The sequence below is a fragment of the Gobius niger genome, assembly GCF_951799975.1.
Source record: "Gobius niger genome assembly, chromosome: 8".
In the NCBI taxonomy this organism is placed as follows: Eukaryota; Metazoa; Chordata; class Actinopteri; order Gobiiformes; family Gobiidae; genus Gobius; species Gobius niger.
Window position 1 is genome coordinate 9,186,800 of NC_136859.1, and position 12,960 is coordinate 9,199,759.

General features: G+C 41.1%; 1 protein-coding gene across 7 annotated transcripts in view; it reads right to left on the reverse strand.

The window, feature by feature from the left end:
• Positions 1-3,438: 3,438 nt before the first annotated feature.
• The window catches only part of adgrb1a (adhesion G protein-coupled receptor B1a), a 212,046-nt gene continuing 202,524 nt past the window's right edge, over positions 3,439-12,960 (reverse strand). For 5 of the 7 annotated variants that reach the window (XM_079561290.1, XM_079561291.1, XM_079561287.1 and 2 more), the window contains 5 exons: positions 12,611-12,650; positions 10,082-10,713; positions 7,285-7,320; positions 7,034-7,165; positions 3,440-4,790 (listed from right to left, as the gene is read on the reverse strand). In XM_079561290.1, the coding sequence (XP_079417416.1) occupies positions 4,596-4,790; positions 7,034-7,165; positions 7,285-7,320; positions 10,082-10,713; positions 12,611-12,650 (1,035 nt within the window). In that variant the 3' untranslated portion in view covers positions 3,440-4,595. Of the gene's footprint in view, positions 4,791-7,033; positions 7,166-7,284; positions 7,321-10,081; positions 10,714-12,610; positions 12,651-12,960 lie in introns of all 7 variants that reach the window. The other 2 variants (XM_079561288.1, XM_079561292.1) reach the window with 2 other exon arrangements.

Sequence of the window (12,960 nt, forward strand, 5' to 3'; positions counted from 1 at the left end):
ATTTTCTTGGCAATTGAGATGATTGTTAACACTATACACTGAACAACATGTGTACAAAATAAGAGCCAGCTTCCAGACATGTTGGATGAAGCTGTCCTTCTGTCCCATGGACCTGTTAGTAGGTGTAGTAGTGAGTGGATGTAGTATTGGTATTTGTTTAAGTCACATTATTTACATCAATGTGTACTCAAAAAGTGATAAATGGTAAATGGTCTCAATTAATAATAATAATAATGCATCGGTTTTACATATCGCTTTTCTGGACACTCAAAGATGCTTTACGTTGCATTAACCACAGCTGGGGTAGACTGATGGAAGTGAGGCAACCAGTCTGAGCCATCAGCCACTCCGACCACTCACTCACTACATTTGCTAGGCCTCCTGGTGTTTCCCAAACGGTCTCCCATCCAAGTACCGACCAGGCCCTTCCCTGTTTAGCTTCCAAGGTCTGGCCACATACCGCTTTTATACAGCGCTTTACATCAAGGAACCAGTCACCCATTCACGCTCTAATACACCAATGTACACAGACAATGGGGGCAAAGGTGAAGTGTCTTGCCCAAGGACACAGTGACAGTCTGCACCTGCAGGAGCCGGGATTCGACCCCGACCTTCCGATCGTCAGACGACCTGCTCTACCATCTGCACCACTGTAAGATTGCAAAGTGAGGAGAGAGTGAGAGTGAAATTTGAAAGCAAACAATCAAGTTCCTCCCCTCTTGATTGGACCAGAAAGTTTGCAAACTGAGAAGAGCGAGAAAAAAAGCTTCAAAATTAAACAATCAAGGACCCTCCCCCTTGTCTCCTGATTCGACCTGACAGGCCGGTTCACAGGAAAGCTTGTCTCATTGGTCCAACAGTTGTAGAAAGCGGCAAAGGGAGGGACTTCAGAAAAATTGTGATTTGATATTATATGTTATGTCAAATTGCAGGCCCAGGTAGTAAATAATACACAATTGGTGAAATATTTAAAGGACAATATTGAAATACAGTATTGAAATCATCAAAGAATCTGTCTGCCAGGTCTACCTCCGCTTTAGCTCTGTAGTGTTGTGGAGCGGTTTCTCTTCTCTTCTGTATTCCCTGTACCAGCTCACTGCTGACATTTGACCTCACTGGAGCAGACAGGAGCGCGGCGTCAGGAGAGGTGTGTCACAGAGGCATATGACAAATGACAAGCGACTGAACCTGCTGTCGAAGTGTCCAGACAGTGGACAGAGAAAACGCGGTGCTTTCAACATGTTGGTTTTGCTTGATTTCTCCACGTGACTGGCTTAGCAGGAGAGATGACACTGGTACTTGGGTTCCGTTATTATTACGACAGGCGCAGTTCACTAAAACAAATGCCATCGAGTCACAACATCAATTGCTATGCTATGCAGTTAGCGTCCTAATGGAGAGTAGGCACCGTTGTGATGATTATTATGTTTTGACACTTGTTGCCCTCTGCGTTATGTCAATTATTACACTTTTGGCAGATCTTGAGAAAGGATACCTAAATGGAAGATTAGCCTGTTGTGGAACTTGACATTCATTGTTCATTATTTGCAAGATTGTTGATGAATGTTAATTTATTCACAATTACATTCAGGCAAAGTACCTAGAGCAGGGGAAAAAGACCAAGGACTCCAATTGTAGGCACTGGCATTCTACAAATGCCAGTGCTATACATCCTAAATGGTTGTTCCACAAAGATTTTAAAGAAATTGACAGTGCTTATTAACATTTCTAGAGTACTTATCTTGAGGGCCAGAGGTTCTATGATGGAGGGCCATTTCTGGTCCCCAGGCCTGGTGACAGCCCAGACACAGGCAGAGAGGTGAAAAGAAACCTTTTCTCATGTAGCGCGCCCTCCGCTGGCCGCAGGAGGGGGGATTACCAAAGATTTAAGCCACCATTCTAGCAAATGGCATGCTAACAAATTGCTATTCCCTACTTGTACGTCTGGGTCTGATCTCACTGACTTAACAAATGCGGAGGACATTTTAATATACAAATTATACAATACAAGGCAACAAAATCCCAGAAATACAGATCAGAGCGCTTCAGCAGTAGATGATGAAACAACCAGTGAACAGGATGACTGATAAGTATGATTTTGACGAGGGAAAAATACTGTAATAACAGTCAAATCAGTCAATTTAGGCATATAATGTAGATAAATAAGACACTGACCCATCAGCCATTCATTATATAGATATGCTTTTATTAGAAATAAGACACATTCATTTTGTGCTCTGAAAACTGTACATTAACAAAGACTCGACCCCGGGAAAATCAAAAGAGGTGGACGGGCTGAGTGTGGTGCCGCTGGGATGAAAGTCGATGAGAGGTAAGGTTTTATTCTTTTGACAAATACAGTTCTGGAGGGCTGTGAGGTGATATCAAAACACACACGGTTTACATTGCGATACATAACACTCTTTAAAGTCCAGGACCTCGGATATGGGACAAAGGGACAGGGGCGTAACCATGAGAGGGGGTCTGTGGGGGCTATAGGTGCGGGGCATCGGGGGGCCAGTACCAGAATAAACATGTTGATATTTATAATAATGATAACAACTATCCCCAAGCACAGTAAGAAAGATATTTATAGGCTAAAATCCATTCTGTAGAACTCTGTTGATTTAATTACAATGCTGTACATCAGGACTCCAATATGAGCCTTGTGCTTTCTCCTTGTGTGCATCCACCTTTGCATCAACACTGCTACACTCAATACAAAAGAAAAAAGAAAGAAACAAATAAATGTTGACTTTAAGTAAATATTAGGTCATCTATCTTAAGTCTTTTTCTTAACAGAGCCACAATGTTTAAAGAGCGTATGACAGGTTTTCATGTTCTCTTCGTATTAGTTTGATGGGAAAATACTGGTGTTACACATTAATTATAGTTTAACACCAGTAAAGTGTTGATCCATATATATTAGTCTGTATTCTAAGGATCATGAATTAACACATATGGGAAGTTTACCACATTTCCAATAAGAAAGTAAAATAGGCATACAAATGTGAATGCAGGGGAAACTAAATAGTTGTTGCAGAAAAGGTTGCAATAAAAAATCACAAATTATAGTATGTTAATAATTAGTACTGTTAAACAATACCAGTTTGGTATTAAAAAAAAAAAGAATATAATGTTTAAAATGAAAGAAGGTACCAAAAAAAAAAAAATGTAGACCAAGTTTTGAAGCCTGTTGGGTCCAGGGACAGCATTAAAGGAAGTTACTCGGTTGTTTCAGCTCAATAAATGATACAAATATATATAAAAAATAAATAAATTGTGGACTAAATAAACATTGTTCTGTTTTCTGGTTCTAGATGACAAATATTTTAGCATAGGTATCTAAAAAAGTACAGTTCAGGTAGTATCAGTGTTGGAAAAAATGCCATGGTAACCACTTCATTTGCAAAAACAGATATATAGTTTTAGATGGTTGTTACTGTACTCTACAGGCAACACTTGTAAAACTAAAGCAGTATGGATTTGATTGAGAACAAGTGACTTCATATTTTTATGGCCCTAAAATAGCTCATTAAAAACACAAGCATGTGTTAATTTTATTCAATGGCACTTATCTGTTTTTACAAATGAACTCTTCACTTGTTTATTATACTATTAGTTAATGAATTGTTATTATTGGGGATCTTCGGATTATTAAGACGGTCACAACGCTCCATTTCGATGGCTAAATGTGTAATCCAACCTGTCATAGGCACTTCACTCGGTAACTTTCAAGTAAGAAAAAACAATGAGGCGGACAAAAGATGACACAATACTCACAAAGTCAACATTTCATCTTTTGAGTGTAAATCCACCATCCCACATAGACATTTATAGATCTAAATTAATTTTCCCATCTCTTCCATCCACGCACTCAAACACACAAGTTCTTTTAAATCTGCTGTGTATATTTTTTGTACCAAGCCTGCTAGTACATTGACGTTCTTGGCTCACGTTTGGCGCGCTTATATAGTCTGTCTGTCAGTCGGTCAGTCTATGAGCGGCATTGAGGTTTTTTCCATAGAGGCTGATTCGAGCGCGGAGCATTTTCATTCGGGGATAGCTCTTGCGTCTCTTCTGAGTGTCCGGAGTTGAGAAGGCAACCTGCAAAGAGTTTGGCTCTCGAAAGGTGAGGGGACTCCTTTTTTTTTTCTCTTTTGCCAAAATGTCCAAAAGTTGTCCCAAAAAGGAGTATTCGCCAGTGAGGAGCGCTTCACTTTGTTTTCAAGATGAATTCATGAAAAGAGAGAGCGGAACCACAGAGCCACTTAGCTAAAAAGATATATCAACAATAATACTTTTAATACATGGAGTAAACACTGCATGGTTATCTTTGCAGTACTGTTAATATTTTGTTCTCCTGTGAGAGCAAGCTTGATGACCCCAAAGAAATGCCCATCAAAAGTTAACACAAAAGCCAGTGCTGTGTTGCCAGTCTCTCTTTAAGTAATTCCTGAAAAATGGCGGCTAGTTTCCCCTCCTTCATTCCAAAGCAGGGCAGTGTGTACGCGGTCTGCTTTGCCTGTCTTTCAGTGAGGGCTTTGTTATGTCGGATATATTTTTGGGTAGTAAAGATGGGGGCGGGATTGGGGTTACACCTCAGTCTGCAGGTCCATAATTTCCTGCCCCACGAGAGGGATGGTAGCGCTGTTCTTCTCCCACTCCACGGTCTGGAGCTCCAGGGGGGACGCGGCCACCGTCTCCAGGTCCTTGCGCACCCAGGACGGGGGGGAGTGGGGCTTCCGGATGCCCTCCCATCCCCGCTTACTGGGGGTCTGCTGCTTTTCCTACGTACATACACAAACAAGTTAAGTATCATTTTTATGTTAAAGCCTAACATAGCCTAATGCATGTCAAGTTTCCTGCGGCCAAATGTTACAGCCTGTTTATTGAGGTTGCTATATGTTAAAAATAATGTTGTAAATTTGTGTTCAAAGCATTAAAAAAATACCACTGGTGCCTATTTGTTTGTTAGTTCATTAAGCAGCTTTACAACCGATTCCAAAAATACCATAAAAGTCAATTATAGGCTACAGTATTTTTATTATTATGCACTATATTATTGAAATTATAATGCTGTTTCTAAATCTAGAGTTTTTAACCACAATTTCTGCATGTTTTACTTGTTAAAGGCGAAACATAACCCATTGTTTGTTTGTTTTTTACTTCTTTTGCCAAATTTGTAACAATGTTTGGCACCAAAATATACAATTTTGTTGTAACTACTCATTATCTCTGAATGCAGCTGTGGTATTCACACTTCTGGGATTCGCTGAAGAGCAAACTTATTTCTTGTTTACAACAAACATCGTGGCCTCTTCAATCCGAGCGGCTGCTGTGTAGTTTTGCCTGTCATGCTAAGCTAACGCTGTGGTGCTAAGCTAACGCTGGCCGTGAGCTAAAGAGCTGTGGGATGAATGGAGCTCAGGAGCGGAGGATGGATTATGCGTCTGAAGGAAATAAACTGGTGCCATGGAAATGACGCAGCTACAAGCCAACATGGACTCAGCTTGGCGGATGTGGACGCTGCTGGCAGAGTTTGCCCGATAAACCCCACAAACAAAGACACTGTAGGTGTGTTTTCATTCGTGTTTGACTTCAAGGAGCCATTGATACATCCTCTCACTGTGCCGCAAAGGACTTTTTAAACCTCATCTACAGAGAAGCTACCCAGAAAGTGGTTAGCTGACAACTTTCTGCCATCGGTTTATGCCAACCTACGCAACACCCGCAAAACCAGACACCTTTTCAAAGATATCAAGCTTTGAAATGTCAAACTCTTTTGGCTAAACATTAGTGTAGCACAACTATCATATGTCCGGAAGGTTTCAGACAAATACACATTGCTTTTAAATTGAATACAAATGAACCTTTACGCTACTTACAGGGGCTACTCACTTGTTCGCTGTGTAGACACTTTATACATGAGAAGATATTTAATAAAACTCTAAATCGGACATGGCGCTCGTTGATGTGGAAAATGTGGCGGCCATCTTGTGACTGGCTGGTGAGGCTAGCCCCAATAGCAAAACCGGGAGCAACATATCAATTGATTCAACGGTAGAATGTGAGATACACGCATTGTTTGTGATTGGTTGTATTTCTTCTAAGTCTAGGTATCTCAGTCAGGATATAACTTTGTTGAAATGTCTAGTTTTTTTTAGTCGTGTTGTTTAGCCATATTAGCATTGCTTTCTCCATTTATTCCCAGGGTTCAGTGGTTAGCACCACGGTGGTTAGCATTCATTGTATCACTGTCCCATGTTTAATAAATATTGGTCATGTGTTAAAAAGTACAGAACTTTAAAGTAGGAAACAAATGTTATATTTGATATAAATAGCACTGATTTATTTGAAGTGTTGAACAGAGGAAAGTCCAGGCAAATGTAGCTAAAGTCGATGCCTCCTATGCACCTGAAATAACATTTGATAAACGGCAAAAACCTTATTTTCTTTCCAGATATAAAAATAGATAAAAACAGTTTCAAGGAAATAAGTGGTGTTTCCCATTTGAACACATTGCACTGGGTTAGAAGGGCCAGTCACAAGATGGCCGTCAGAATTGCCATCCGTTCCAACGAATTGCTATGGCCATGTCCTATCTTGAGTCTTATTTAAGATCTTTGACTTTATATTCATAATTTTCACGTTTTAAGTCGTTGTCATACTGTATTGAGGGCAGTGCACCTTGAGGTTGTATAATCCCAACCTACTACAACTTCTTGAATAAGAAACCTACGGTGTTCGAGCAGTTTTAGCTGTTTCCCTTGGAGTTTGACAAGTATTCAATTCATGTTAGCAAGAAGGTGCAATATGGCGGCGGGTGTCACGTGACTGGCAAAAAAACGATTGGCTCAATAGTGAATACTTTTTTGAATAACTGTAAGTTGTCTTGAAATCTAAGCTGAAGTTAATTGTTATGTTTTGGATAAACTAAGGCAATGCTACAAACAAATGGCGCTTTTTGTAGAAATCTCTAGAACACCAGTGCACAGAGGGGAGGAGGGGCGGGACAGGAGACGTTATTTACACTCATGTTGGTCTTGTCACTGCTGGCGGAGGACACACTCCATCTTTTGGCAGCTTTGACTTCACCAGGAGGAGACTTCCTGTTCAGCTCCTGAAACATGTCCTGGTGCCGTTTCCGCGTGTGCATAATCTTCTACAGGGAACCGCACAGAATAGGAGGGGTTTTACTATCATTGACTTTTCATTGATATCATTCATCTTTTCACTTGATCTGAGTAGGAATTAAAAATAAAAAAAAGAGACTAAAATTACCTCAAAGTCAAGCTCTGCATAGCGTGATTTTCGTCTCTGGGGGAAGATGAGACAGAAATTAAAGGTGAGGTCGGATTCATATTTCTTTTTAAAGGGATTTTACTTTTCTCATTCACAAAATTAAAACAGGATAGGATTGTTAATAAGCGGACATTAATATATGAACATGTTCTGATCCCAACAACCCTTGCATCTTATGCTTTGACTTTGGTTTAGTCCGGATTTCCGAACAGATTTAGTTTCTGCCTGTTTTGTGTTAGTCCTGGTTCATGAAGGTGGTAGCTGGCATGAACAGTTTTAAACATTTGAATCGAAAGGGATTTCAAAAGGGCATTTCAATATGCAAAGATATGGAGATTCAAGGTTTAGTATCTGGTTGCGGACATATTCGCTGCTGGTCATTGCGTCTGCTTTGGCCAGAGTTTGCTGCTAACAGATTGTGACCGCGTGCCCTTTAAGTTCTCTGTCACCGAGCGGCGGAGGGCGGGCGGGCGGGCGGTGGAGGGCGAGGCTGACCGGGACTGTGCGGATGTGGCAGCTGCCTCCTCACATGGCGCTAACGCATCGTATCTGCCCTCCAGTGATGAGACACCAACGGGCGCGCATTCAAGTTCGCTATAACATCTCATGCTGCCACTGCATCCTTCGTTGAAAACTAAGTCGGCTAAAGAAACTGGAGACGACTCTGGAAAGCGTTCAGAGATTAAGCTGATAGTTATGATTTAAAAAGCTGAAAAGGAAAGTCTACAGTGTCTGAACAACTGGTGAGTCGAGGCAGAGGTGATTCTTTTGCTATCTATTCAGGGCTTTCATGTCTCACATATGGGTCGTGAGACACATGGGTTTCACCTCTGTCACGCACACACACGTCAAACTTGGTGTTGGAATTGATCATGTCTTTGAGCAACTTATGAGATTCAAGCATTCAATCATACACAAGCAGGATAAAGGAGAATTATTCTATTTGTAGAAGGAGGTTCGCTGACTGACCATATGGTTGTCTCTGTTTGTGTGCGTGACATCAGTAAAAAAAATAGAAGCCTGAGACATAAAACTTTAAGTCAAGTGTCTATCAAAATCTGAATGAAAACTTGAAAGCCCTGTATTTTTTTCACATTTCTAACTTTATCTACCTTTTACTGTCTGTAGCTTTAGTCTGTAGCAATGAGACATCTGCAGGCCACTTAAGTCGTCCTTTAGTTCGTCTTAAATGTTCTTTAATCCATTGAAATATCACTTGAAGTGGTGGAAATATAAACGCGCCTTGGGTCTAGCACAAAGGGGTTTGGTCACGATATGATTGTGGCATATATGTGGTTTAAAGTATTTATTTCCCCCTCCCTAGTTGGTAGTCTCTCTCCACTAGTACTTTTCAAAGTGTTCTTTCCCCAGTACATGCGTAGTAACCGCTTAGTTTTGTCTGGTGTTATTCAGTTCCATGTTTTAGTTGATGGATGGTGTCTGGGAAAACGAAACAGAAGAAGATGAAACATGAACACTGGGCATCGTTCACACTGATATATGGAGGAATGTAAAAAACAAAGGACTGATTTTAGAATAAACATGGGGTGTTGAGATTGTGATCGATACCACACTGACATAAATGATTCAGTAACAGCTATTAGAACCCATAACCCATTTGTTCTCAAAATTACAATTTATACCACATACTCAATCAAGTTTTTTTCTCCTGTGATTAAACTAAACCAGAAGGGGCTAGACTAACAAGACAGTGGCATCTAATAGATTTGATTTCTTGATTGTGTCATTTTATTGTGTAAATCTATAATTGAGTTGGTTGTGGGAAAGGAATTTTACCCACAATGCATACTCTAGTACCAGTATGTGGCCAGTTGTGAAATTACTCTACACTATCTACCGAATAGCTTATTTTGCAGTTATTTTTTATTGCACTATTGACATTTTGATCACATTTGAACCAATCATTTAATAAATCATTTATTCATAATTGGTTAAAATGGGATCAAAATCTCAATATTTATTATTTTTTGATTACTGATGACTAAATTTGTGGCAATTATGACAAATAAAATGATATCTGTTGAAAGATTTTTGGCCTGTAGGCTTTACCAGACACGACAGAACTGGGCGACCAGCTGATATATCGGGCCGATATTTGGGTATTTTACAACATCGTCCGATATTGGCTGTTGGCCGTTATTTCCGGAACCGAAAGTGTTAGAGACTTCCCGTTTTTTGCATTGGAAAGAGCTTTAAGGTCCAATTCCTAAACATCAGAGGAGCTGAGAAACATCACAGTGAATATCGGTTGCAGGTTTGTACATCTCAGATTGTGTTTTATATATTTTTATGTTGCAGAATTTTGCTTATAATTTTAGGGTTAAAAGATGGAGACTTACCGGTTTTTGTTTTGGAATCTGCTGATTTTCGTCTTTAAAACAGGCTCCCTCTAAAGTATCCACTAAACATAAATATATCAGCCCTATGCCCCAATAAAGCGCCCCCTTCAGTCACGGTTCAACACTGACACATTATACAGTTTAGAAGATTCATACACAAAATATCGGCCTTGCATATCGGCATCGGCCTTAGATAATCCCATATCGGTCGACCTCTAATCTCTGCAACTAACAATTTAAGTTACGCACTTTATTTTATACATAAGACCTTTGATTGATTAGTCATTGGTTCAGTTACATCCATTTATGCAAGTGTGGTATTTGAGAACATATAGAGTAAATTATGCACATTGGAGACATGAGGAAAATGACTGACTTCGGCCTATAACAGTAAAGAGAACACTCCCAGCCCTTACCTCCAGGGAGCTCATGGACAGTGTAGAGACGGTCTCGCCTTTCGTCATGACCGCGCCGTTCCCGGACTCCCCGCCGTTCATCGCCGTCGTGTCCCGGGACAGGCCCTGGTGCAGGTTGTGAGCCGGGGAGTCCCTCTCTGAGCACGACACGCTCACCTGATCGGCGGGCAGCGTCTTCAGCCCGAACCCCGGCTCTCCGCTCGCCGCCGGGTTAGCCAGGTGGATGAGCCTGGTCTGGGGCAGCTGCTCTATGCTAATGTTATACTTGTCGTCTTTGTTGCCTTTCGATGGTTTCAGCGTCCCCGTGCTGTTCGGCATGATGACGTACCCTTTGCCCTCGCCGCTGCTGCCCTCGCCGTTCCCCCTGGGCATGTCCCCGTCCAGCTGCTTGAAGAGCTCCCCGTCGCAGATGTAAATGGACTTGGCGCCCGGGAGCTCTGTGCTGATGGCCTTGGTGGCGGCGGCCTTGTCTCGTCTCATGGTCAGGGTGTGGCTGGTGTAGTCGGCCACGTTCTGCAGGTGCACTTTGGCCATACTGGCGGGCATCGTGTTGAAGTTGGAGCCCTTCTGCAGAGTCAGGGTCCCGGCAGAGACTTTGTCGTCACCCTGAAGGGAGGGGCGCTTCACGTTGCCTGAGGGAAGAAAGAAAACATGAGACGGGGAGTCGGAGACATCTGCGGCTGGGTTAAAGGCCAGAACAGCCGGAACATGATGAACATACTTGATAACATAGGGACACATAGGGATGGGAGTTTTGTTTTTATCACCTGACAAAGACATAGAATACAATTGACTAAGGCTTGGTACCGTTAAACAATACCAGTCTGGTATCGGAGAAAAGGTTAAGTTCTACGGTATTGAAAAAATTAAAGAAAAGAAAAAAAATCAAAAGCAGGAACCGAAATCTTCTCACTTTAGATCGAAGTCTTGATGGTGTTGGTCCAGAAAAAATCAATAAATTATTTTTTTCTCCTATTTTTCCAGATAAAAAAAAAATATTGCATATTTTTTCCCCGTTATCCCAATTTTCCTCCCTCATTTTTGCAATTTTTTTTTATTGCTAATATTTTCCAGATTTTCCCAATTTTTTGCCCAATTTTTTCAATGTTTTTACAAATGTTTTTCTTATTTTTGCGCCATTTTTTTTTATCGTTTCCCCTTTTGTTCCCCCTAATTTTTGCTAAATTTTTATTACTAATGTTTCTCCCCCATGTTTTCCAATTTGTCCCCATTTTCTCGATATTTCGATATTGTAAATGTGCAGATCTTCCACACATTTATTGTCCTGCTTTCTGGTTCTAGACGACAAATATTTTTGCATAGGTATCGGAAAAAGTATCGCTCTGGTACCGGTATAGAAAACCAAGTATCATTAAAGTACTCAAAAATCTCAAAAGTAGAATTATGTGCTGTCAAACCAACAGCCGAGGCTCAGAGCATGAAGTTGGCGTTCCCCCTCCCCTCACTTATCTTGATCTTTTGACCTAAACTCAAATCAGCATAACATCTTTTGGCTTATGGCATGAAGCATTTCCCATACCACAGTCAAAATCATAAACACAAATGACAAGATCGGTGCGTCTGAGAGGTTCACGTACATTTTGATCTCACAGAAAGAGTTTTTGCTTGGCTTATGCTGGTAGTCCTATTGTAAGTGCTACTGCTTAAAAGGAGATGGTGAGAACGCCCTTGCTAAATATACATGTGGAAGAAATGCTGTACATTAAGAGAGTCCCATGGCAAAACTAGAGTAGAGGAAGCAGAAGCTCTGAATTAAACAGATCTAAATTAAATCAAGTCTAAACCTAGAAATGAAAGCAAGAAAAAATCCTTGAAACTATACCTTAATGAAGATTATTCTGGAACACATTTCACTTACTATTTTCCCCAACATAACACCGTAAAACAATCATCTAACATTGAGTTTTTCATGTTGTTTGTGCCAGTGTGTCAATAGTGCTTTGCAGATGCGTTCCTTGATATCCTTTCTCCTGAGATAATCAGATTCTCGCTCCCAGCGGATATCAGCAGAGCCACTATCAGATCCACTACTGCCAGGAGCTACTTCATTATCCACCGGTGCGAAAGAGACACAGCCTGTTTATCTGCATATAACCACTCCTCTGACACACTGTATCACCAGGCACTAAAACGGTCAGGTGCAACGCTGTGAATGCAGCTCTGTCGGCGTAAGTTAATTAAAGAGATGGAAGTGTAACAAAATTGAAATCTACTTAGGTTTGGAACTGGAGGAGGACGATCTCAAGTTTCAAAGCGAAGTGCCACTAGCCCCGTTCATCTGCACAGAACTGCACAAGTTTAATTTTCCTATTTTCCACCACAAGCTCAGTAAAGTCCCTAATGTGCTGTATTTTATGTGAAAACATTGTCTTGTGAAAGGGGAGGCTGTGATGTTGGTTGTACGACAGAAAGAGAACAGAGAAGCAACCAGCAAGAACACTCCCCAAAGTCAAATCAAGTGCATAGAAACAAAATGGCAGCTACAATACAGAAGCAGGAGGAGCTTACCTGATCTGCACGCCATATCCACGTCTTTCTCAAAGTCAGTCTGAGGAGAAGAATAAAGGAGTGTTAAGGTTAGCGCATAGAGGAGCTTCACAATAACTTAAAGGGACTATAGGGAGTCTATACATGTCCCCCCCTACATGTTCCAGGCATGTCCTAAAGTGTAGAATGAACCCAGACCTGTTCACCACAACTGCCTCTAAAATCCTGCACTGTCACTCAAAAAGGTGTTAATTCGAGTCCGAAGTGCCGTCATGCACGGGCTTAATATAGAAAGTGCAGTTACACAAATGGCCTGAGGTGGCAGTAGTGAGCATAAAATGGCCAACTTGCATCCAGCCCCTTTGAATTAT